The sequence below is a fragment of the Tiliqua scincoides genome, chromosome 4 (genome assembly GCF_035046505.1).
Source record: "Tiliqua scincoides isolate rTilSci1 chromosome 4, rTilSci1.hap2, whole genome shotgun sequence".
In the NCBI taxonomy this organism is placed as follows: Eukaryota; Metazoa; Chordata; class Lepidosauria; order Squamata; family Scincidae; genus Tiliqua; species Tiliqua scincoides.
This window is the reverse complement of record NC_089824.1, coordinates 182,615,637-182,639,076: the sequence shown is the minus strand read 5'-3', so window position 1 is coordinate 182,639,076 and position 23,440 is coordinate 182,615,637. Positions and strand designations below refer to the sequence as shown.

Below are 23,440 nucleotides of genomic sequence, written 5' to 3'. Positions count from 1 at the left end.
TGAATTCTTTGATTTGTAGGTTCTTTCTGTAATTCCATTTCACCTTTCTCTAATCTTTGTATAAGATCTTTAATTTTCTTCTCTTGTCCAATTCTTTGTTTTGCTGCATTTCTTATTGCTAATCCTCGGAAAAATGCTTTACTCGTATCCCATACAATTTGTGTTTTAATTTCTGGATGAAAATTGGTCTTAAAAAAAAATTCAATTTCTGTTTTTGCTTGATTCAAAAATTTCTGATCGTTCAAATGAGTTGTATTTAACTTCCAACGATTTCTCTTTAATTTTTTATTTATTATTAATAAAATTGGATTATGATCTGCAAACGTATTAGGTCAAATTTCAGTCTGAATATTTTGTTTGATTATATTTGTAGATGGAATTGAACTGAAGTTGAGTGGCTTATAGAAGAACGGTCTTCTTCCATCCTGAGCTCAGATCCATCATGGCAGCAGGTGTAGCAGCATGGCTGCCCTTTGCCAGAGCAGCTGCCATAGGATGGATGCCAGTAGCCAACTGTCCTATGCCACTGGCCCCAATGGATAAAAATAAGCGGCAGGACGAGCTGATCATTCTTAATGTGAGCGGCAGGCGCTTCCAAACATGGAGGACTACATTGGAAAGGTACCCGGACACTCTGCTTGGTAGCACAGAGAAAGAGTTCTTCTTCAATGAAGACACAAAGGAATATTTTTTTGACCGGGACCCTGAAGTCTTTAGGAGTATCTTGAACTTTTACAGAACGGGCAAACTGCACTACCCAAGGTATGAGTGCATCTCAGCCTATGATGAGGAGCTTGCCTTTTATGGGATCCTACCTGATATCATTGGGGACTGCTGCTATGAAGAGTACAAAGACAGGAAGCGGGAGAATGCAGAGCGATTAATGGACGACAGTGACTCGGAGAACAAACAAGAGTCCATGCCGGCCCTGAGCTTCCGGCAGACCATGTGGCGAGCCTTTGAGAACCCCCATACCAGCACCTTAGCCTTAGTCTTTTACTATGTCACTGGCTTCTTTATTGCAGTCTCTGTGATCACTAATGTCGTGGAGACTGTCCCCTGCGGCACGGTCCCTGGCGTCAAAGAACTGCCATGTGGAGAAAGGTACGAAATGGCTTTTTTCTGCTTGGACACAGCTTGCGTTATGATTTTTACAGTCGAATATCTTTTGCGACTCTTTGCGGCTCCCAGTCGCTACAGGTTCATCAGGAGCGTGATGAGTATCATTGACGTGGTGGCTATTATGCCTTACTACATTGGCTTGGTGATGACAGACAACGAAGATGTCAGTGGAGCCTTTGTGACTCTGAGGGTTTTCAGGGTGTTCCGGATTTTCAAGTTCTCCCGGCATTCCCAAGGCTTGCGAATCTTGGGGTACACTCTGAAGAGCTGTGCTTCTGAGCTTGGCTTCCTTCTCTTTTCTCTCACTATGGCAATCATCATCTTTGCTACTGTGATGTTTTACGCAGAGAAAGGATCTTCAGCCAGCAAGTTCACGAGCATCCCGGCTTCTTTTTGGTACACTATTGTCACCATGACAACCCTTGGGTAAGTGCTGCACTTCTCTTTCTGGATCAAAGGTCAATTGTGCTGATTGATGTGATTTGGTGACTTTCTGAGGTCAAATGTCTGTTTTTTTCTTAGAATACTGGCCTAAGATTTAAGCGCTATTGAAGATTTTCTTTTCTCTCATTGCTACCATGTACGTAACCAACAACAAAGCAAAGTGCACATTAGGCGGAGTTTCAGATGTCCAAGCTGAGAATTTCAGGTTGTAGCAGTAATAGGTGGTATTGTGGAAAATCAGATCCAAGTGTTTCATTGTGGTGTTCCATATAAGCTATCCTACTATGAGTTTTGATCTAAGGAGCAAGAACAGTATTGCCTAGAAGGAAAAATATTTTTGCAATTGGTTTGCAAAATTAACTTGCAATTCATGCCATCTAAATACTTTTCACATTTCCTTTGGCATTTCCATGTTGAAATGGTAGTAAGTTAAAAAAAAAGGAATCAACAAGGAGACTAAGCAATGGGGAGGGAACAAATTCAAGCGTATAACCGTTCAATTCTATTTGAACATTGTGTCTACAGTGCACCAACGCAGTTGCAATGATTGCTGTATCCTAAATCCTTCCGGGCAATGCCATGCTGGTACAGCCCACCCAGTAACACCAACACCGTCTATGGAAACTGTGACACAGCCTGTCATCTTCAGAGCAGCAACTTGACATTGGTGCATTATGGGTGCAATGACAAAGGAGCCAATCATCGCATCTACCCAGCCGCAAAATCGGTGGCCAGAAAAGCACACCAGGGTGAACCAAGCAGGGGGCAGGGCCAAGCACAGGGCCAATGACCAACCATTACTGAGAGGAATCCCACTCATCAGCTCACCCATGAGCCAAACAGCAACAGACACTCCTGCTGACTATGTGGGAATGCCTCAAGAACATCGCACTTACATACAAGGATGACACAGCACCTCCCACTCCTACAAGAGCTACTGTGGCATCAGTCACAAAGGGGAAAAAGGAGCGAACTGCTAGGAATCCCTGCACCCATGGTTCAAATCTCCTTATTCTGCTCATGCAAACCCACATGTAATGAATACTTGTCTGAGCACAGCAGTACATGGATAATTCTCTCATTAGAGGGCAGCTATGTGGAAAAAAACAACAACTCACAAGTTCAAATCCCCTTATCCCACTCATGCAAGCACATATCTAAGGAATACTTGTCTGAGAACAGCAGCACATGGGTAGAGACATGGAACAGAGGTACAGCATGAATACATTGCACCTTGTAATTCCCTCCCTCTCTTTGGCTTACCTGTGAGGAGTGTATTGTGCTTGCTCCCCTGGTGGGTTGGTGAGGTAGATGTCCCACTTGGGTATTTGTGAGTACAGTCCTCCACACAGTGAGAATCCTGAAAAGACAAGTGTTATACTATCTTGTCATATATATTGTGCGGAACAAGAGGCTGTTTGTGTACAGTGCTCCCTTTCCCTATAATTCCTACCATCAAAGTTCCCCTTCAAGAGGCCTTGTGCCACATGTCTTATCATGTGATCTGTAGCCTCCCTGTAGGCTTATACAATGGGATTTGCATGCTGTGATTGGCAACCAGATGTAGTCTTTATCACCTCCATCATTGGAGGTCTTTTATCAGAGGTTAGATAGCCACCTATTGGGGATATTGTACCTGGGGACAGCCTCCATTGGCAGGGGATTATATACAGTGATATCAGAGGTCTCTTCCATGATTGTATCCTGTGCTCTGTGGTAGAAGAGTGGGCAAGGTAGGGGTGGGGTTTGACAGGAGGGGTGATTTTCTGGTGTTTTTCCCCTTCATTGTTCTCTGTGGGTTTACTCCTTCCTATGTCAGTTTTGTTGTTGGTGTAGCATATTTCTGGCATCTGCAGCATGTCTGAAAGCAGTTTAGGATGTGGCATAAGTTAACTCCTCCTCATCCCCCCCCCCTAAACTTCACAATACACACCAATCTCCTCCCCTTTTTGGCCTCTCTGCTGGCAGAGTTGCTCCAGCATCCAAGCTTGATGTTTTTCTGGCCCACTGGCATATGGGGCATCTTTGTTGGTAGGTGGACTTGAGCGTGACTTGAGATAAGGTATAGGCTGGCACATCTCAAGGATAGGATTGGGCTGTTAATGTAGTAAATGTTCGTTAAAATCAATGTATAAATGTCTCAAAATGTCTGCTTAATATGTCAATGTTCATCCTTATATAGCTAGCAAGAACTTAATAACTTGTTTCAGGCCATGTGCTAATAGTGAGTTAGGCAGACATCTTAGTACAGGCGTCTTTCTCTACTGTTTATCTAGTGAGAGAAAAAAATGACTAGTGAGGAAAAAAAAATGAAAGCCCTGCAATGTCTGCCTGAGATCACTATTCAAACGCAAACTGAAGCTGCAATCCTGTACACACTTATCTGGAAATATGGCCCATTGAAGTTAGTGGCACCCTTAAGGTTGCCCTTCCTATAAATTCATAGAGGTCTTGCAACAAACTGATTGCTGGTAAGGTTTTAGAGGACATGATTGGCTAGGAAAAGGGAAATGGCCCTGCTTTGTGTTGACAGCTTATGGGTCAACAAAAGAGACTTGTCACCATTGTGACATAGTGGTTACAATCCAACGGAGATTCAAGCATGCTCAAACCCACTGGAATCAATGTGTTCAGATTATGTGGAAAGGCACAAATACTGGATCTAGTTACAGACAGGAAACATATAGCCTCTAGGAGATTTCCACTTGCCTTTCAAACTTCATGTTGATCCTATTGAATTGCAACTTTGTCCAGCTTGGATTTCAGGTGGGTGATTCTGCCAATAACCTGGATCTCAATTAAGAGAAACACATTCTCTCTCTCTCTCTCTCACACACACACACACACACACACACACACACACACACACACACACACACACACACACACAGAGTAAATAAAGTCTTTGGGCCCAATCCTATCCAATTTTCCATTGCCGGTGCAACTATGTCAATGGGGTGTGCACTGCAGCCTGGGGTGGGAGGCAGTCACAGAGACTTCCTCAAGGTATGGGAACATGTTCCCTTACCTCGGGGCTGCATTGTGGCTGTGTAGGTGCTGGAAAGTTGGATAAGATTGGGCCCTTTGTTAGTTGCTGCTGCTGCTTCAGGGCCCAATCCTATGCATGTTTACTCAGAAGTAAGTCCCATGATAGTCAATGCAACTTACTCGCAGGTAAGAGTGGATGCGATTGCAGCCCCAGCCATTTAAAACAGTGCAACTCACCACAATTTCTCCATGAAACTATGCACAAACCAGCACGAGGACTTTGGTTTACAAGACTAGAAACTGTAAGCATGTTGCATTCTAGTGTGTTTCTGCCTGGGAGCTCATGTGGTTTTTGATTGTTAGCATACACTTTCATGATGCTTCTCATTAGATTTTGTTCAGTTTTGCTGGTGTTTTTAAATACTTTCATACTGTGCATGAACATGCAAGCCATCACCGGTTGAAACTATTAAAATATGATTCATCTCTCAAAAAGGCATACTGCTGTGACTTTGGGATTTGCTGTCCTCCGGGAAATGTATGAATGGAAAGCATTAATGAATGTTAGGCAATTGGGTCTTGATCCTATTTAGTGAATGGTCACCCCCCTAGCAATTGCAGAGCTTTTGGAATGTTGCCATAGAAACTGAAAAAAAAGTTGGGTGTTTTCAGATTGGATGATGCCCTACTATATTGTGACATGCTTTGCTGAGAACATGTTAGAAGTAGTTTAATGTTTCAGCAAGTAATAGTTAAATGGGGGAAGGAGTGTCGGGGAAAAAATGCGATTGCACATTTGTTCAAGTGACAGTTAAATGTTTTGAAGGATGAATGATTGTGATGATGTCAATAACGATGGCAAAAGGTGGCAATGCTCTGCAAGTACTCCAGTTACTCACAGTGGGTCATAATAATAAAAATGATTTCTGGAAGTTCTTACTAATGCAGAAGACAGAGGAAAGACTGCCTATCATCTGTGGTCAACACTTTTCAACATGGTCCCTGCTGTCGTTTCTCCTGATGCAATTCCACTGTTCTGCGTCCAGTTTCGGAGTGTACAGGTGCCCTTAAAATGATGCTGTAATGCCAGGATGTGAAGCTGCTATTCCAAGTTCATAGAAGCAGAACTGAGATTGTTAGTAAACAGAGCATTAGTTAGCATTCAAAAAGAGAGGTACTTCGCTGCCATTTTCCCCCTTTGTCGGTGACAAGGTACTTTGAAATGACTCTTGTTAAAACATACAGGAAGGATTCCATGGTGTCATTAGTGGCCTGTTTGGCTGAACAAAACGATCTGTTGCTTAAAGCACCTTTCCTTTCTGCACATAATGACAGTCCAAACAGACTGTTTTTGAGTACTCTAAAGTGTGCTCAGCCTAGAATAATAATAGAAATTACAGTCTTTGAACTGGTTGATAAGGCTAAAAAATATGCAGGTACTAAAATGGAATGCTTAACATTTAAGGAAGATCTATTTAAGCTTTCCACAAATGACTGTCCTCCCAAAGAAATAAATGTGCTCATTTCTATTATTGTTTGTTTGGGATGATTTTGAAGTAGAAGATGTTGCTGTAGCTATCAGAATGCATGATCTCAATTTCTGATGTCTTCTTAAGGCTTGGTTGATGCTGATTAATGTCAAAGTATCAAAGAAAGACAAGCTGGTGGCAGAATCCCATGTATAGTTCTTTCTCTTACAGCACAAGCATATGCATTTCTACTCAGAAGTAAATCCCACTGAGTTCAGTGGGACTTACTCCCAAGTACATGCGTGTAGGATTGCAGTCTTATGACCCAATTTGGGCCTACAGCAGCAGATCTCACAGTCTACATCCAGTTACTATGGCACAAGTAACAGTTACTTGTTACTGAGCCTCAATTTAGTGATTGTGATGCAAAATGCACATTATCATTGGAGCTGCCAGTACAAATGGCTGGAGGCTCCATGTACCACCAACAGCCCATGCAGGACACACTGTAACAGGTAAGGTAGTGGCAGGGGAGTCAGGTAGTCATGGGTGGTTTGGGCGAGGATCAGGGTGGTTTGGGGAGGAATGGGGGGCAGTTCAGGAGTGGATCTTGGCAGCAGCATAATGCACCAGATCCTATCTCCCTTTCCTGGTTCAGACCTGGCCTTTGACTCTCCTTTGACTTACATCAGCAAAAGAGCTGGCATGGGTTCAAAGAATCCCACTGGTGACCAGGCAGCCTACCAGGAGGCAAGAAAAAAAACAACACTCTCCCCCACTGTCTGGTCATCCCCCCATCATCGCATGCAGTGTGTGGTCCATCAGCAGTGCTGCCTGCCATGGACTGGCAGAGGATAGGATCAGGGCCTTAATCTGTCACGCTTACTTGCCATCTGTCACTTTGGTTGCTCTGCCAACTTACTTCTTCTATAGATGGTTGAAAAAGTCCCATGCTGTCATGTGGGTTGTTACTGATGTAAGCTTTGCAAAGGACAACTTTAAGCCAAGATGGCTGCTATGGTGCTCCTGTATAATTCAGCCCAACGTGGAAATATGTCTCTTTGGATTTGCTGCAAAGATTGAATGCAAAGGCTTGCCTTTGAACCAACTGATGTGTGTGACTTTAAAACTAAAACTTTGGGGGTTTTTTCAGACTTAACTTGTGGGCAAGAAAACGGCCACGTCAGCTGGGGTGGGGGGCTTTTGGAGATTCTCAAGGACCTTCTAACTCTGATTTTAAACTTTCAGTTATGCATTTATTGAAAAGCACATGTCTAGTCCTTTAAAATAAGATGCACAGCAGCATTTTGTTCAGTGGCTTACTAAAAAGATCACAGTGACATAACTTTTAAACATACCAAGCTACCTGTGTTTACATTATGATTGTTTTGCAATGATTCTTCACCCAGGGCTCAGAATGGTTGAAGAGCTGCTTTGAGACAAGGGCTTCAGATAGGCCAACTTGTGTGGCCACAATCTTTATGTGGTGGTTGAAGCAAGTTTCTTGGGGGGGGGGGGCACTCAAGTCAGTCAGGGCCCATGGAGGGTAGTTTGCCAACTAGAGCCAGTGGGCACCTTTAGGGTCGTTTACCACAAAATGCTTGACTCTGAAGAACCCACAAGAAAGGTGATCACTGAGAAAGCAAGACCTAGATATTTTTAAAGTCAGGTAGTACCTCATGACCCATACCAGTTTATGAACAAATAGGTTTACTTGCTGGTCTGGCTAGTGTCCCTCCTTTGGCCAGAGCTGGGTAATGATGCACAAGTGGAATCCTTTCCTGACCTTCCTCAAGACCCAGGTCTGGGACCAAATATGGGCTTGAGAATCCCAACAGCATTAGAATACTTAAAAGTTCTCCCGTGATGAGCCATCCAGCATCCGGGCAGCCTAGGATTATGATTCAGGTTGAAAGTTCAAAGGGTTTAGATGAGGTCTTGTTGGCACTGCAATACAGCAAATATAAATGAGCTAAGCATTACAGAGTACTTAGACATTGCAGATTGTGTAGTGGAAAAAAAAAAGATAGCTACAAAAAGACAAGCCCTTCCTAAAGTTTGTCTCATTGATAAATTAAAGATCAATAAGTCACCGGGCCCTGATGGCATACACCCAAGGGTTATTAAGGAATTGAAGAATGAAGTTGCAGATCTCTTGACTAAGGTATGCAACTTGTCCCTCAAAACGGCCACGGTGCCAGAAGATTGGAGGATAGCAAATGTCACGCCTATTTTTAAAAAGGGAAAGAGGGGGGACCCGGGAAACTATAGGCCGGTCAGCCTAACATCCATACCGGGTAAGATGGTGGAATGCCTCATCAAAGATAGGATCTCAAAACACATAGACGAACAGGCCTTGCTGAGGGAGAGTCAGCATGGCTTCTGTAAGGGTAAGTCTTGCCTCACAAACCTTATAGAATTCTTTGAAAAGGTCAACAGGCATGTGGATGCGGGAGAACCCGTGGACATTATATATCTGGACTTTCAGAAGGCGTTTGACACGGTCCCTCACCAAAGGTTACTGAAAAAACTCCACAGTCAGGGAATTAGAGGACAGGTCCTCTCCTGGATTGAGAACTGGTTGGAGGCCAGGAAGCAGAGAGTGGGTGTCAATGGGCAATTTTCACAATGGAGAGAGGTGAAAAGCGGTGTGCCCCAAGGATCTGTCCTGGGACCGGTGCTTTTCAACCTCTTCATAAATGACCTGGAGACAGGGTTGAGCAGTGAAGTGGCTAAGTTTGCAGATGACACCAAACTTTTCCGAGTGGTGAAGACCAGAAGTGATTGTGAGGAGCTCCAGAAGGATCTCTCCAGACTGGCAGAATGGGCAGCAAAATGGCAGATGCGCTTCAATGTCAGTAAGTGTAAAGTCATGCACATTGGGGCAAAAAATCAAAACTTTAGATATACGCTGATGGGTTCTGAGCTGTCTGTGACAGATCAGGAGAGAGATCTTGGGGTGGTGGTGGACAGGTCGATGAAAGTGTCGACCCAATGTGCGGCGGCAGTGAAGAAGGCCAATTCTATGCTTGGGATCATTAGGAAGGGTATTGAGAACAAAACGGTTAGTATTATAATGCCGTTGTACAAATCTATGGTAAGGCCACACCTGGAGTATTGTGTCCAGTTCTGGTCGCCGCATCTCAAAAAAGACATAGTGGAAATGGAAAAGGTGCAAAAGAGAGCGACTAAGATGATTACGGGGCTGGGGCACCTTCCTTATGAGGAAAGGCTACGGCGTTTGGGCCTCTTCAGCCTAGAAAAGAGACGCTTGAGGGGGGACATGATTGAGACATACAAAATTATGCAGGGGATGGACAGAGTGGATAGGGAGATGCTCTTTACACTCTCACATAATACCAGAACCAGGGGACATCCACTAAAATTGAGTGTTGGGCGGGTTAGGACAGACAAGAGAAAATATTTCTTTACTCAGCGCGTGGTCGGTCTGTGGAACTCCTTGCCACAGGATGTGGTGCTGGCGTCTAGCCTAGACGCCTTTAAAAGGGGATTGGACGAGTTTCTGGAGGAAAAATCCATTATGGGGTACAAGCCATGATGTGTATGCGCAACCTCCTGATTTTAGGAATGGGTTAAGTCAGAATGCCAGATGTAGGGGAGAGCACCAGGATGAGGTCTCTTGTTATCTGGTGTGCTCCCTGGGGCATTTGGTGGGCCGCTGTGAGATACAGGAAGCTGGACTAGATGGGCCTATGGCCTGATCCAGTGGGGCTGTTCTTATGTTCTTATGTTCTTATGTTCTTATGTCTCAGATTGCTTCAACTCTACCCACATAACATATGTATTACACAGCATTTATTTATAGCAAAGGATCAAAAACATCACACTTGGCAGCTGCATTCAAGACACACATGTAAATCCATTTGTCACACAAGTTTGAAAATCTTAGCCATATCTTCTAAATCTCTGTTAAGCTATAATCTGAGTGTGCGACACTGTTTCTTCCAGTTATTTTTAAACACAGTGAGTCCCAAACTGGAACAGAAGAGCATATTCATGAAGGAAGCTTTAAAGCTACCGTTGGGGGAAGCTAGTGTCCCAGTTTAAGCATGGGGTCAATTATCTCAAAAATCTCTTCAAAATTAAAGGCAATTAACAGAATTTTGGGGTTATTTAGCTTTTAACCACTCATGAATGGATTATATTTAAACGCAATTCTTACCAGTCTGTTTCCAGAGAGGTACCCTTGAAACATGATATAGGAAATGTGAGATAACTTGCATTTAACAAATAAAGTACAGTCAATTCTCTTTATATGCCAATTCTCTATCTGCAAGAGGCAGAATTGCTACTTTACCCAGCACCCCCCAATAAAGACACAGGCAAGGGTATATGGTACAAAGGGCCACTTTATTAACTATTTAAATATACTTCAGATTGCAACAGGGCCTAACAAATAAGTTATGCGGGTTCTACATGGGGGAAACGGAGCTGTCCGTCTACTTCCCCCTATAGTGATTTGGGCGACCACACCAGATTCAGGGCAGCGTCAGTACAAGCCTGCCGCCCCCTTCATTGTCACCCCGAAGGGGCAGGGTGGCAGGCTAGCTCAGGCCACCCGAGCGAACCCGCGGTGCGCCTTTACCACCAGGCCGAGGTTCATCCAGCCTGCGCCACCCAGCCGGGAATGCCAGCATGACCAAGCGTGGAGTCCACCCGGCCCTTGCCACCCTGCGGTGTACACCGATATGACCTTACCTACCCAAAACCCGCACGACACCTGCCTAAAGTGACCAAGAAGACCTATGGAAAACCCCCATTCCGCCCCTAACTCCACAGTCCGGGGTAGGCAAAAAACCATCAACCGATGTGCCAATTAGGCTGATGGCAAAAATTCCTACCCGGCCCCAGAAGGCGACCAGCTAGTCTCGGACTGCGAAAGGGTGGGCGGGTGGGTGACTGCTGCCTGGTCCCGACTGCGCGGACTTCTCTGAGCAGCCTGCACGTGGCCCCAGACCAATTAGCCCCCAGCCAATCGGCTGCGAGGCTGGCCCTTCCTGTGTCTCGTGGGCGGGCAGGGTAAACGCTGGTGACGTGCTAATACACGTGCCACCGGAATTCTCTTGTTATTTGCAACTGATCTCGGAACCTAAGCAGGGTCAGGCCTGGATAGTACTTGGATGGGAGACCGCCTGGGAATACCAGGTACTGTAGGCTTATACCAGGAGTGCCCAAACCCCGGCCCGGTGGCCACTTGCAGCCCTCAAGGCCTCTCAATGCGGCCCTCAGGGAACCCCCAGTCTCCAATGAGCCTCTGGCCCTCCGGAGATTTGTTGAAGCCCGCACTGGCCCAACACAACTTCTCTCAGTGTGAGGGTGACTATTTGACCTCTCATGTGAGCTGTGGGATGAGAGCACCCTCCACTGCTTGCTCTTTCACATCTGTGATGCAGCAGCGGCAGCAAAGGAAAGGCCAGCCTTGCTTTGTGCAAGGCCTTTTATAGGCCTTTTATAGGCATTGAGCTATTGCAAGACCTTTATTCATTCGCTCACTCCCGAATTGGTCTCACTGATTAATTGGCAATACCATAGTCTTTCGAGACTGAAGGTTGCCAACTTCCAACTTCATTCGTTCATATAAGTTCATCTTTAATATATTCATTTATGTACACTTATGTAAATTTATTCAAATTTTAAATGTAAATTAATTCTTTTTTTTCCCTGGCCCCTGACACAGCGTCAGAGAGCTGATGTGGCCCTCCTGCCAAAAACTTTGGACACCCCTGGCTTATACCATAGTCTTTCGAGACTGAAGGTTGCCAACCATGTTCTCATTATCTGCTATGCAGAGACCTTCCAGAGGCTGCAGTGACCCTCAGAAGGGTGAAGGTGACCAGAGCAGACCCCTTTAGAATGGCTGGTGGAATTTTCCACCAGTCATTTCAAAGGGGTCTGAGCTGGTTGCGGGAACCATTCTGAAGGTCCCTGCAGCCTCTGGAAGGTCTCTGCAGCTTTCGGATATATTTTGGCACTTCCTGCTGCACTCTGCACTCTGAAGGTCTCTGCTGGACTCTTTCAATGGCAGGGAAGGCACCCCTTTCCCCTCATGGTACCCCTTGTACCTAACATTATCTGCAAATTTGCTATCCGCAAGGGTTTCCAGGAACCTAACCCTAGTGGATAATGAGAACTGACTGTAAATAGTTACAGCTCAGCTTTAGGGTACTTTTGTACACAGCAGTAATACTTTGGAGTCTCTCTCACACTAGTTGGGTGCAAAAGAGAATGCACATGTGGCATCAGAAAGCAGGAAAGATTCATTGCTAAATCAAATGTACATTCTAGTGAATGCAGATTTTTCATATGTGCTGTACAGACTCGGGCAAAGCAAAACTGCTTTTAGTGTTACATTTGAAGAAAAAAAATTACCCTGTAGGTATGAGGTCAGGCAGATTGAGAACCTGTCTCATACTCTTGGTAGCGAGCTAGAGCTATGTTTGCAGTTTCCTTCCACCCTCAATCTGGAGAGGTCTTTAGGAAGGCTCACTCTGAGAGTTCATAATGAAGATAGACCACCTCCAGTTCCCGCACTTCAGTTTGAGCCTGAGTAAGTCTGCCAAACAGTTCAGTACTGGGGGAAAAATGTGAGGAGCTCTGAGATCAGTGTCATGCCCTGATGGAAAGGACCTTGGGAGGTAGAAGAACAGGTGCCAATCCCAACACTGGAACCATTTGGAGGAAGCAACCAAAGAGTGAAAAGGATAAGATGCCAGGATAAGATGGGTAGTGGGAGGAGGAGGAGAACAAAACTAGAAGCTGTAGTTGATACCCTCTTGGAAATCCCATGGGAGGAGGAAGGAGATCTTTGCTGAAGGGAGGCCACTGAACAGCTTTCTCTGAGTTAATGATGCAGATGGTGGGAAAGACATAAGAACAAGCCCGGCAAGGGGCAAATCTGCATCTGTACCCAAGGTAAAAAGATCAATAAATATGGTAAATATTGTACCTGTAGCATTTTTTTCGTATCTGAGTGCTTCCTTGGGAAAGGTTTCTATTCTATTTTGAGACCAGGTAGATGTTGCATGCAAACATATAGCAGGTGTGCCTACAAAGGCACTTAGGCATTTGAACACCTGCTTAGCCCACCACTCTGTTCCTCCTCGCTTCCTTCTGCACCATTCCTTGCCCCCTGCCTTTTCAAAAGGGAATAAGCAAGATGGTGGGGGCAACAAATCTTGGCCTGACAAGATTTTGGACTGACGATCAGCCTGAAGAAAACACAGGTCATGGTTCAGGATGTGGACTCACCTCCCTGCATTACAGTCTCTGCGCATGAACTGGAGGTTGTCCATGACTTTGTGTACCTTGGCTCAACGATCTCTGACACTCTTTCTCTCGATACCGAACTAAACAAACGCATCGGTAAAGCAGCTACCACGTTTTCCAGACTCACAAAGAGAGTCTGGTCCAACAAGAAGCTGACAGAACATACCAAGATCCAGGTCTACAGAGCTTGCGTCCTGAGTACACTTCTGTACTGCAGTGAGTCATGGACTCTTCACTCACAACAGGAGAGGAAACTGAAAGCTTTCCACATGCACTGCTTCCGATGCATTCTCGGCATCACCTGGCAGGACAAAGTTCCAAACAACACAGTCCTGGAACATGTTGGAATCCCTAGCATGTATGCACTGCTGAAACAGAGACGCCTGCGTTGGCTCGGTCATGTCGTGAGAATGGATGATGGCCGGATCCCAAAGGATCTCCTCTATGGAGAACTCGTGCAAGGAAAGCGCCCTACAGGTAGACCACAGCTGCGATACAAGGACATCTGCAAGAGGGATCTGAAGTCCTTAGGAGTGGACCTCAACAAGTGGGAAACCCTGGCCTCTGAGCGGCCCGCTTGGAGGCAGGCTGTGCAGCATGGCCTTTCCCAGTTTGAAGAGACACTTTGCCAACAGTCTGAGGCCAAGAGGCAAAGAAGGAAGGCCCATAGCCAGGGAGACAGACCAGGGACAGACTGCACTTGCTCCCATTGTGGAAGGGATTGTCACTCCCGAATTGGCCTTTTCAGCCACACTAGACGATGTTCCAGAACCACCTTTCAGAGCGTGATACCATAGTCTCTCGAGACTGAAGGTTGCCAACAACAAGGGGGCAACAAGAGGAGCAGCAGCAGCAGCAGTAGGGAACTCAAGCCAGAGAAAGATGTGCTTGCTGTGTTTTTAAATAGGTTTAAATTATTGTTGCTGATTATGCATGTCCAAGATGCCTCCCACATGCCCCACAATGAAGAAAAGAGGGATCTCAAGCCCATCTGGGTTGTCCTCCTCTTCTCTAGCCCCCTCACTTGGCTCTTTTTCAAAGACTGAAATGTCTGCCAGGGTTTGACCTCCTTGGCATTCCCATCCTGGTTGCCGAATACTCTTCCATACCCCTGTGTGTGCAGGAAGTCTGCTGTCTGTGCTGCCATCATCAGCCACTGGAGGCAAAGATGGATTGATTGGCTGCTTTATTTTAAAACATTTATCCTGCCATACCCTGCCATACACCCAAGATTGTGTGTCCTCAGCACTCTCTTCTACCAGGCCACCTCCATCACCCAGATGCCCTGTCCTCATCTGGAACAGGCCCAGACAATGCATTTTTTTAGTAGCACTTATTTAGACAGGCAGACAGATTGATTGCAAGGTTAATTGAGATTTTGTGTGTGAGGCACTCTAAATACATACCTCTGTACACAAACAACACTGTTGATTGCTTTATTTAGCCTAATGATGATTACAGGCATTTAAAGAAACAGTAACTAATCTTGCTTTCTTTGTGTTTTTATTGTTTACTATTTGATCACCATTTATATGGAGGGGTTTTTGTTTTGTTTTTTTTTTTTGGTCCAACTTTGAGTTTCAGTTTTCCCAGAGCATAGGCTGACTGCTACTTTCCAAGCCATTCAAAGGTCTCTTTCCACCCAGGCATACTTATTCAATGAGCTGTTGGGCCCATTTTGGCAGGAACATATTCCTAATTAGTGTAGATTTGCAATTCCCTATCCGTTGTACCTTGCCAAAACCATCCAACCCTACTCTCTAGTGTACCACACAATAGGCCTGCATACCTTGCCTATTTACCAGAGTGGCAGTTTGTATCAGGATAGGTCTTGGAGCTTTTATAAACATTTCCAAATTATTGGCTCAGTTGCACTTTACAGCCCAATTAGCATATTTTGAAATAGGTTTGGACCAGGCACACAAATTTATGTGCACTTTAAAACAAGGATTGGAAGTGAACGTTCATTTATTTTATGCGTCGAGGAGTTTAATCTGGGTGATTGAGTGACTGCCCTTGTTCTTGTTAGTAAAACTAATTGATTTATAAATAGTTGTGAATATGTAGGTTAACTTCTCTCATGTTCGGTTTGTGGAGGCAGATAGAAAGGTTTTCTACAACGTATGTGTGCCAAAATAACTATGAGACATTTGGAGGTGCTTTGCCTGCTACTCCATGGGGTCCCCCCCCAGAAAAACCCAATGACATTTTAGTCTGCGTGCAGGTAAGTCCTATTCCTTTAGGGTTTGAAAAAATGCCAATGCCAGATTGGGGGGGGGGGGTGAAATCCATAAGGCATCTCACAAAGGGCATTAAATGTGCTACATAAACTAATCATAATAACAGCAGTAATCTGATTTAGTGGTTGAGTCAAGCAAGCTCAATGTTGCATCACTGAGTGAAAATGTAGTGGGTTCAGAGGTGTTTTCAGGGGACAGTCAGGTCAAATACTGGTCAAGGGCCCACAGCCATCAGGCTGACCCTAGAGCCCTCAGTACTAGTGGTGCCAGCATCTGATAAGGGTGTCATGGGGGGCAGAGGACTGCTGCCCCAAGCATGAGACGAGGCGAGGCAAGGCAATGTGGATTGCATCAGCAGTAGATTGCAAAAGGGGTCCAAGGAGACAGTGGATTTGGGGTGTGCAGCACCCTGAATCTGCTGCTTCCACCACCTTCCAGACTGCTGCTTCTGCAAGCCATAGTGATCTCTTCCTGCTCATCTGAGCAAAAAGCAGAACATCCCCACCCTTAACTTCCTCCCCTGAGTTTCCTTAAAGTGGCAATACAGGAGTTTATTTACAGGGACAGCACACAACATCTCTTTAAATGAAACTAGAAGTTGCCTTAAGAAAAGTGGAGAGAAGTCTCAAACCAACTCAAGCTACTCCACAAACCTGCCAACCACAGCAGGAGAGAGACAAAGACCACCACATCTGGTATTTAGCATTTTGTATAACTGCAAATAGGCACACCTGGCTGGGAGGCTGTTACCTATCAGAGGAGCACAGCATGGGCCAATCACTGGACTGACATGTGAAACAGGATGATGCATGTGACATGTGGCACATGCTGAGGGAGAATCAGCATGTCTTCTGTAAGGGTAAATCTAGCTTCAGAAACTTTTTAGAATTCTTTGAAAAGGTCAGCAGGCATGTGGATGCGGGAGAACCCATGGACATTATATATCTGGAATTTCAGAAGGCATTTGATGCGGTCCTTCCAAAGCCTGCTAATACTCCACAGTCAGGAAATTAGAGGGCAGGTCCTCTCCTGGATTAGGAACTGGTTGAGGACCAGGAAGCAGGGAGTGGGTGTCAATGGGCAATTTTCACAATGGAGAGAGGTGAAAAGTGGTGTGCCCCAAGGATCTGTCCTGGGACTGGTGCTTTTCAACCTGTTCATAAATGACCTAGAGACAGGGTTGAGCAGCAAAGTGGCCAAGTTCTGATCTTCTATGATCTTCAAGTTCTGAAGTGGCCAAACTTTTTCAAGTGGTGAAGACCAGAATAGATTGTGAAGAGCTCTAGAAGGATCTCTTCAAACTGGGAAAATGGACAGAAAAATGGCAGATGCGTTTCAATGTAAGTAAATGTTAAGTCATGCACATTGGGGCAAAGAATCAAAACTTTACATATAGGCTAATGGGTTCTGAGCTATCTGTGACAGATTAGGAGAGAGATCATGGGGTGCTGATGGACAGCTTGATGAAAGTGTCGATCCAACATGTGGCAGCGGTGAAGAAGGCTAATTCCATGCTTGGGATCATTAGAAAAAGTATTGAGAATAAGATATCTAATATTATAATGCTGTTGTACAAGTCGATGATAAGGCCACACTTGGAATATTGTGTCCAGTTCTAGTTGCCACATCTCAGAAAGGATATAGTGGAAATGGAAAAGGTACAGAAGAGAGCAACCAGCATTACTGGGCTGGGGCACCTCCCATATGAGGAAAGGCTACAGCATTTCAGGGTTCTCAGTCCTACCTGATGAGGGACATGATTAAGACAAGATTATGCAGGGGGTGGATAGGGTGGATAGAGAGATGCTCTTTTCCCTCTCATATAACACTAGATCAGGGGACATCCACTAAAATTTAATGTTGGGAAAGTTAGAACAGACAAAAGAAAATATTTCTTTACCCAGATTGCAATTAGTCTGTGGAACTCCTTGCCACAGGAAGTGGTGATGGCATCTGGCCTAGATGATTTTAAGAGAGAATTGGACAAATTTCTGGAAGAAAACTCCATCACAGGTTACAAGCCATGGTGGGTATGTACAGTCTGAGATTAGCTGGTCGCTCATTATGAGGGCCTGGTAGGAATTCAATCGAAAACCAAAAGTTAGCTCTGACTGCAAATCGGAGATCACTGCTGCAGAGGGGAGGCTCACAGATGGGGCTGTGAGCCTCCTGGAGGCTTCCCAACCATCACCCCCAGGTATGTCAATATACCCTGCTCCATGATTAATGCTGCACTGTCGGGGCACACCGCCCTAGTCCCTGCCTCTGCCAAAACTTGGCAGAGGTTGTCAAACTCCTGGAGAGTTTGAGAACCAGTGCTCTAGTGTGAAGTACAGCTGTTGGCTACCAACTAAAAACTCATACAAAGCAGATTGCTCAAGAAAATGAGCCAAGCTACAGGGTACAAATCAAAGGAATCCTTGGAAAAGAACTCAAAATCCATCAAGTGAGTCAAGACAGCATAAAAATCAAGAAATGGTCAAAGAATTTAAAAAAACAAACATGAATCCATTGCATATTCTACCCATATCCTCTTTTACAGCTTTTTGTACAATCAGAGGAAATGTTCCTAATTCTGCTTTTGTACCTTAATTTTGCTCCTCACTGTCTGGATCATGTGGTGCTGGGTTGGTAACTGGGGTGATTATGGATTGCTTGAACATGCAGAGTCAGCCAGCCAGCCCTGTGTGGCTTCTTTTCACGACTTTGCGGCCTGTCACCTTCTTCTCAGTTACCAGAACAATTCATAGGTAGATTTTTGTTGTTAAACACCAAAATGCTGTGTCTTGTGTTTTTACCCAGCACCCCCCAATAAAGACACAGGCAAGGGCATATGGTACAAAGGGCCACTTTATTAACTATTTAAATATACTTCAGATTGCAACAGGGCCTAACAAATAAGTCATGCGGGTTCTACATGGGGGAAACGGAGCTGCCTGTCTACTTCCCCCTATAGTGATTTGGGCGATCACACCAGACTCTGGGCAGCGTCAGTACAAGCCTGCCGCCCCCTTCATTGTCACCCCAAAGGGGCAGGGTGGCAGGCTAGCTCAGGCCACCCGAGCGAACCCGCGGTGCGCCTTTACCACCAGGCCGAGGTTCATCCAGCCTGCCTCACCCAGCTGGGAATGCCAGCATGACCAAGCATGGAGTCCACCCGGCCCTTGCCACCCTGCGGTGTACACTGATATGACCTTACCTACCCAAAACCCGCACGACACCTGCCTAAAGTGACCAACAAGTCATATGGAAAACCCCATTCCGCCCCTAACTCCACAGTCTGGGGTAGGCAAAACACTACCAACTGACGTGCCAATTAGGCTGATGGCAAAAATTCCTACTCGGCCCCAGATGGCGACCAGCTAGTCTCGGACTGCGAAAGGGTGGGCGGGTGGGTGACCGCTGCCTGGTCCCGACTGCGCAGGCTTTTCCGAGCAGCCTGCACGTGGCCCCAAACCAGTTAGCCCCCAGCCAATCGGCTGCGAGGCTGGCCCTTCCTGTGCCTCGTGCGGGGGCAGGGCAAACGCCGGCGGCATGCTAATTCATGTGCCACCAGAATTATTAAGATATTTTAAACATAAACTGCAGTGTTTTGTGTTTCTAAGATATTATCCAGAAATTGAAACAGATTATAAATCATACTGTGGCTGCATCTGCTGACACTATATCACCTAGCTAGTATACCTATAAAGTTTTTAAAATTAATAAAATGAGAACTTGAAATGAAAACACATAACACTTTCTGCCTTTTTCATTCTTTTCAAACCACGAAATCTGTGAAAAAATAAAACTATTTTCAAACACCCCTCTCCATAGGTGAAAGATACAACGCGCCTCCTTGTTGACTCATTCACAGCGAGGATGATGACCAGATTTGTCTAGGAGAAGAACACAGCCAGATATGGTGCACATTAGAACAGATTTAAATTTCTTCAAGTGCCCTGCACAAATGCACATGCTTCCACTGACTCAATATGCACAACACAAGTATTCACAAAACAGATGCCCCCAAATAGCTAGTCGCTAGTCCTCTAGTCCACTGGTCCAACTCTATGTGCATCTCTACTAGGATGTATAAATGTGTACCACATCCTGCATGCGTTTTGGAAAATAAGTGACTACAAAAAAGACAGGCAACCACAGCAATCCTCAGAGAGTGGTGAATGCAACAAAGGAATCAAATTATACCGATTCTGTATCTTTCCTGCCTTGTGCTCATCAGTTTCTGATTTAACACAGGCTGTTTTTAATTTAGCATCATTTAAATTTTACTCCGGAGGTTTTGTAATGAAAGTGTTATTCTTGGGTGCATCTTTAATCAATCTGAATTAGTGAAACGGCTCTTCAAAATTAATTCCAAATCAGCTGCCCACTTCAAGGCAGAGGCATTCTCTTCTGGAGCCTAGCAGCCTCCTCCATTCTTCTGTGAAAAATAATTCTCTGTGTGTATGTTCATGTATGTGTGTGTGTGTGCAAGCCACTTTCAGTATACAAATTGCTTCTAGATATGCTGGGGAGACTGACATTTACATGCCTGTTCAGCCAGGAAGTTCTTGGGTGGCCAGCATCTCTCAGTCAAAACCTACCTCACAGAGTAGGGATAAAAGAGAGGTCCGAGGTCAACTGACACAAGGTGGGATACAAATGTTGTTGCTGTTGTTGCTATATAATAGTGTCGCAGTCCACCAGGTGATTAGAATGGATTTTGGGTGCTCACTATTTCAGACTGTACCCAAGAGTTTAAAGAACTGGTGAAATATAGCCATATGATGTTTCATGTTCCTAGTAGTACAGCTTATTAAAGTAGTTCAACTGCTATCTTGTCTATGCCTATATGGGTCAGGTAATTCTTAAGGGCCTTGGGAATTGCACCTAGTACACCAATGACAATAGGGGTGGTGGTTGTTTCCCTTCTCCAAAGTTGCTGTAAGGTGGGTCCTTGGTATCTACAGACTCAGCATCTCTGTATTCCACCATCCACAGATACCAAGCATACGCCTCAGAGGGCCTCCAGGACATGACTGGAGGTCACTTCTGGTCTTGTCTGGGAGGTGTTCTGAGGCATGGGGAGGTCCCTGGCTCACTCCACAGCCTCAGAACAGCTCTGCTATGTGACCAGAAGCCACTTCTGTTTCACAGACATGTCTTCCAGTTCACTGATGTGACTGTGGTCATGTCTAGGAAGTGTTCTGAGATGCGGGAAGGCCTGCTACCCAAGGTTGGTTGGCAACCTTCAGTCTCAAAAGACTATAGTATAAGCCTACAGCACCCGGTATTCCCAGGCGGTCTCCCATCCAAGTACTAACCAGGCCTAAACCTGCTTAGCTTCCGAGATCGGATGAGATCGGGCATGTGCAAGGTAACATACTACCCAAGTCTACAGCTCATTTCTGTGAATTGTAAATGAGGGTTTCAATCAACAGAATACAGAGTCTATGCAACAGCAAATGAGGAATACTTTTGTCCAGCAGATAAATGACCAGAAACATCTTAGCATTTAATGAGAATTTTAGCAATAACGATAAGAAAGCAATGAAGGAAATTAGTGAAAAATGAGGTGCTAAAAGTGGGTGAGAGAATTGCCAATTAACAATATGAGCCATTCATGTTTGGATAAAATAGGCAGTCATGGGCACAAGAAGGCTATTAGTGGTAGACTTTAAAAACCAGAACACTCTCTTCTTTGCTTTAATTACATGCATATTAACCTCAGTTGTGAATCTCACTGCTGGGTCCCAAAGGTTCATGTCTATTGAACTGGCCCTTTTGTGGAAGACATTTGTTTTTGTCTTGAAATCTTTCCCAAAGTGTTGCTTCTTGAAAAAAAGCAAACAAAACAAAACAAAAAAACCCATGGCATTTTTAAAGAAAGATTGTTTAAACACATTAGCTTGTCAGGAATTTTGTTTTATATCTATAATTCATATATGTGCTTTTTTGTTCTGAGCTTTCCACAATAAAATATTTCACATCTGAAAATGTCAGATTGTGAAGATATATTGGATTTCCCAAGGTGCACAAATAACATTTTCCAAACAGGTTTGTATGCCGGTAGAGTGGGTGTGCTCTTTGCTAACACAACTGACAAACTGAACTGAACAAATGCCAGTGTGGCCCTATGGATGCAATAGTGGATAGAAAGGTGTAGTTTAAGTCAAGTTCCAGTCATAAGAATCCCACTCTTGGTTCTGCTGACCAAGAATAAAATCAGCATGGCCAATTAATGGGTAGAATCATGGTCCAACAGCATTTTTGTAGGATCCAGTGCAGTTAGGAGCCAGGAACGTGCAGTGGGGGGACAGGTGAGGCAGAGCCTCCCCACTGGAGTCCTTCAAAAAGTGCCACCATCGTGTGAGGTGAGGCAGGTGAGGCAGAGCCTCCCCACCAGAGTCCTTCGAAAAGCGCTGCCACGTTGTGAGGCATCCAAACACCCACAACACATGTGCTCTGCCTCATCTGCCCTCCCCCCCCCCACTGCACGTCCCTGTTAGGAGTTATGGGAGATGTTAATATACTGGTGACCCAATCCTAACTTGCCTGCAGGGTGCAGTAGTACTGATTCAGCCTCTGCTGTATCCTCCAGACTGGCTGGGGCCCCAGGCAAGAAGAGGTAAGTAAAAATATTTTGTACTTACCTCCTCTGCTGCTCCTGGATCCCCAGTGACCTACCCAGATCTAGGTTGACTAAAAAGGAAATGACAGTTTAAAAGGATTTGCTCCAGAATGACATTAAGTCAAAAATCTAGAACCTATTAGATATGTGACAACAATTAGTTGTCTTGAAAATTGATGGTAAGGAGAGAAATCTAGAATGATTTTTTGCATAGACTTTCAACATGCATAAGACAGTTATCACTTAAACAAAAAAATGAGGTGCGAATTATTTACACAAGTCAACAATAATGTTGGACCCAAATCAGCTGCTGATCGGCGTCATATCAGTGTGTTCCTACTTCTTTTTGCAAGGGTTTCTGACGGTGTTACATACCTCTTAGTTTCAATCAGTTCATATATTCAGGTTTAAGTAATCTAGTGTAATCAGGTGCAGTTAAATTGCAATCCTAGACACAGTTTCCTGGGATTAAAGGGGCCAATCCTAATGAGCCATAGTGCTGGCTCCAGCATCAGCTCCAGCATCAGCTATGGACATCATAAATGTGCCATAAAGCATGTTTACAGCACCCATGGAGGAAGGAGTGCCTTCAACCAGGCCAGTGCCAATCGTCACTGGGCCCAGCGCCAGGCAGCCGCCTCCTGGAAGACAGTAAGAACTCTGGAGACTGGTGTAGGCGGTGCAAGCAGGGAGAGGTATTATGGGGCATTGGAGGGCTGGGCAGGAGGAGGAACCAACCCAGGAGGGGGTGGGACCAGAAGAGACTACTCTGCTGGATTTTATTCTCAAGTTATCTCATTTGTGCTGGCAAAATATCTGGTGCAGATATGAAAAGCCCCATTGCGGAGCCTGGGACTTTGGAAAAGGTGACGAAAGGCCCCTTCCACCAAGGAGACCTCTGGCAGCTTCCCAGCACCCACAGGATACAGCAGTCGCCATTTGGCACCACTGTTCCTTCGGGCGCCGGGAAGCTTAGGATTGGGCTGTGTGTTCCATTAAACTCAGTGGACTTCTGAGTAAACATGCATAGGATTGTACTATAAATAAACGAGTCAGTCATGAGTGAATCTAATGCTTTGATTTGATAAAGTAGTACAAGTTTGAATATGTTTCTATTAGAGAGCCTAAATACTTTCCTAAATAATGTCTACACGGAACATCCCATGTTCCAATGTTATACATTCCTGAATCCAAGTTACTAGAACCCAGCAGAAGAGGGCTTTTGTATCTGTACCCTTCTTACGAGTTTCATAGAGGCACCAGGATGACCACTGTGG

At 45.0% G+C, this 23,440-nt stretch overlaps 1 protein-coding gene and 1 pseudogene across 2 annotated transcripts in view; one reads left to right on the top strand and one right to left on the bottom strand.

Annotated features, from left to right (window-relative positions):
• The first annotated feature begins 442 nt into the window (after positions 1-442).
• The window catches only part of KCND3 (potassium voltage-gated channel subfamily D member 3), a 339,029-nt gene continuing 316,031 nt past the window's right edge, over positions 443-23,440 (top strand). For both annotated transcript variants that reach the window (XM_066624093.1, XM_066624092.1), the window contains exon 1: positions 443-1,548. In XM_066624093.1, coding sequence (XP_066480190.1) covers positions 443-1,548 — 1,106 coding nt within the window. The remainder of the gene's footprint in view (positions 1,549-23,440) is intronic.
• On the bottom strand, positions 20,808-20,928 carry LOC136650433 (5S ribosomal RNA; annotated as a pseudogene).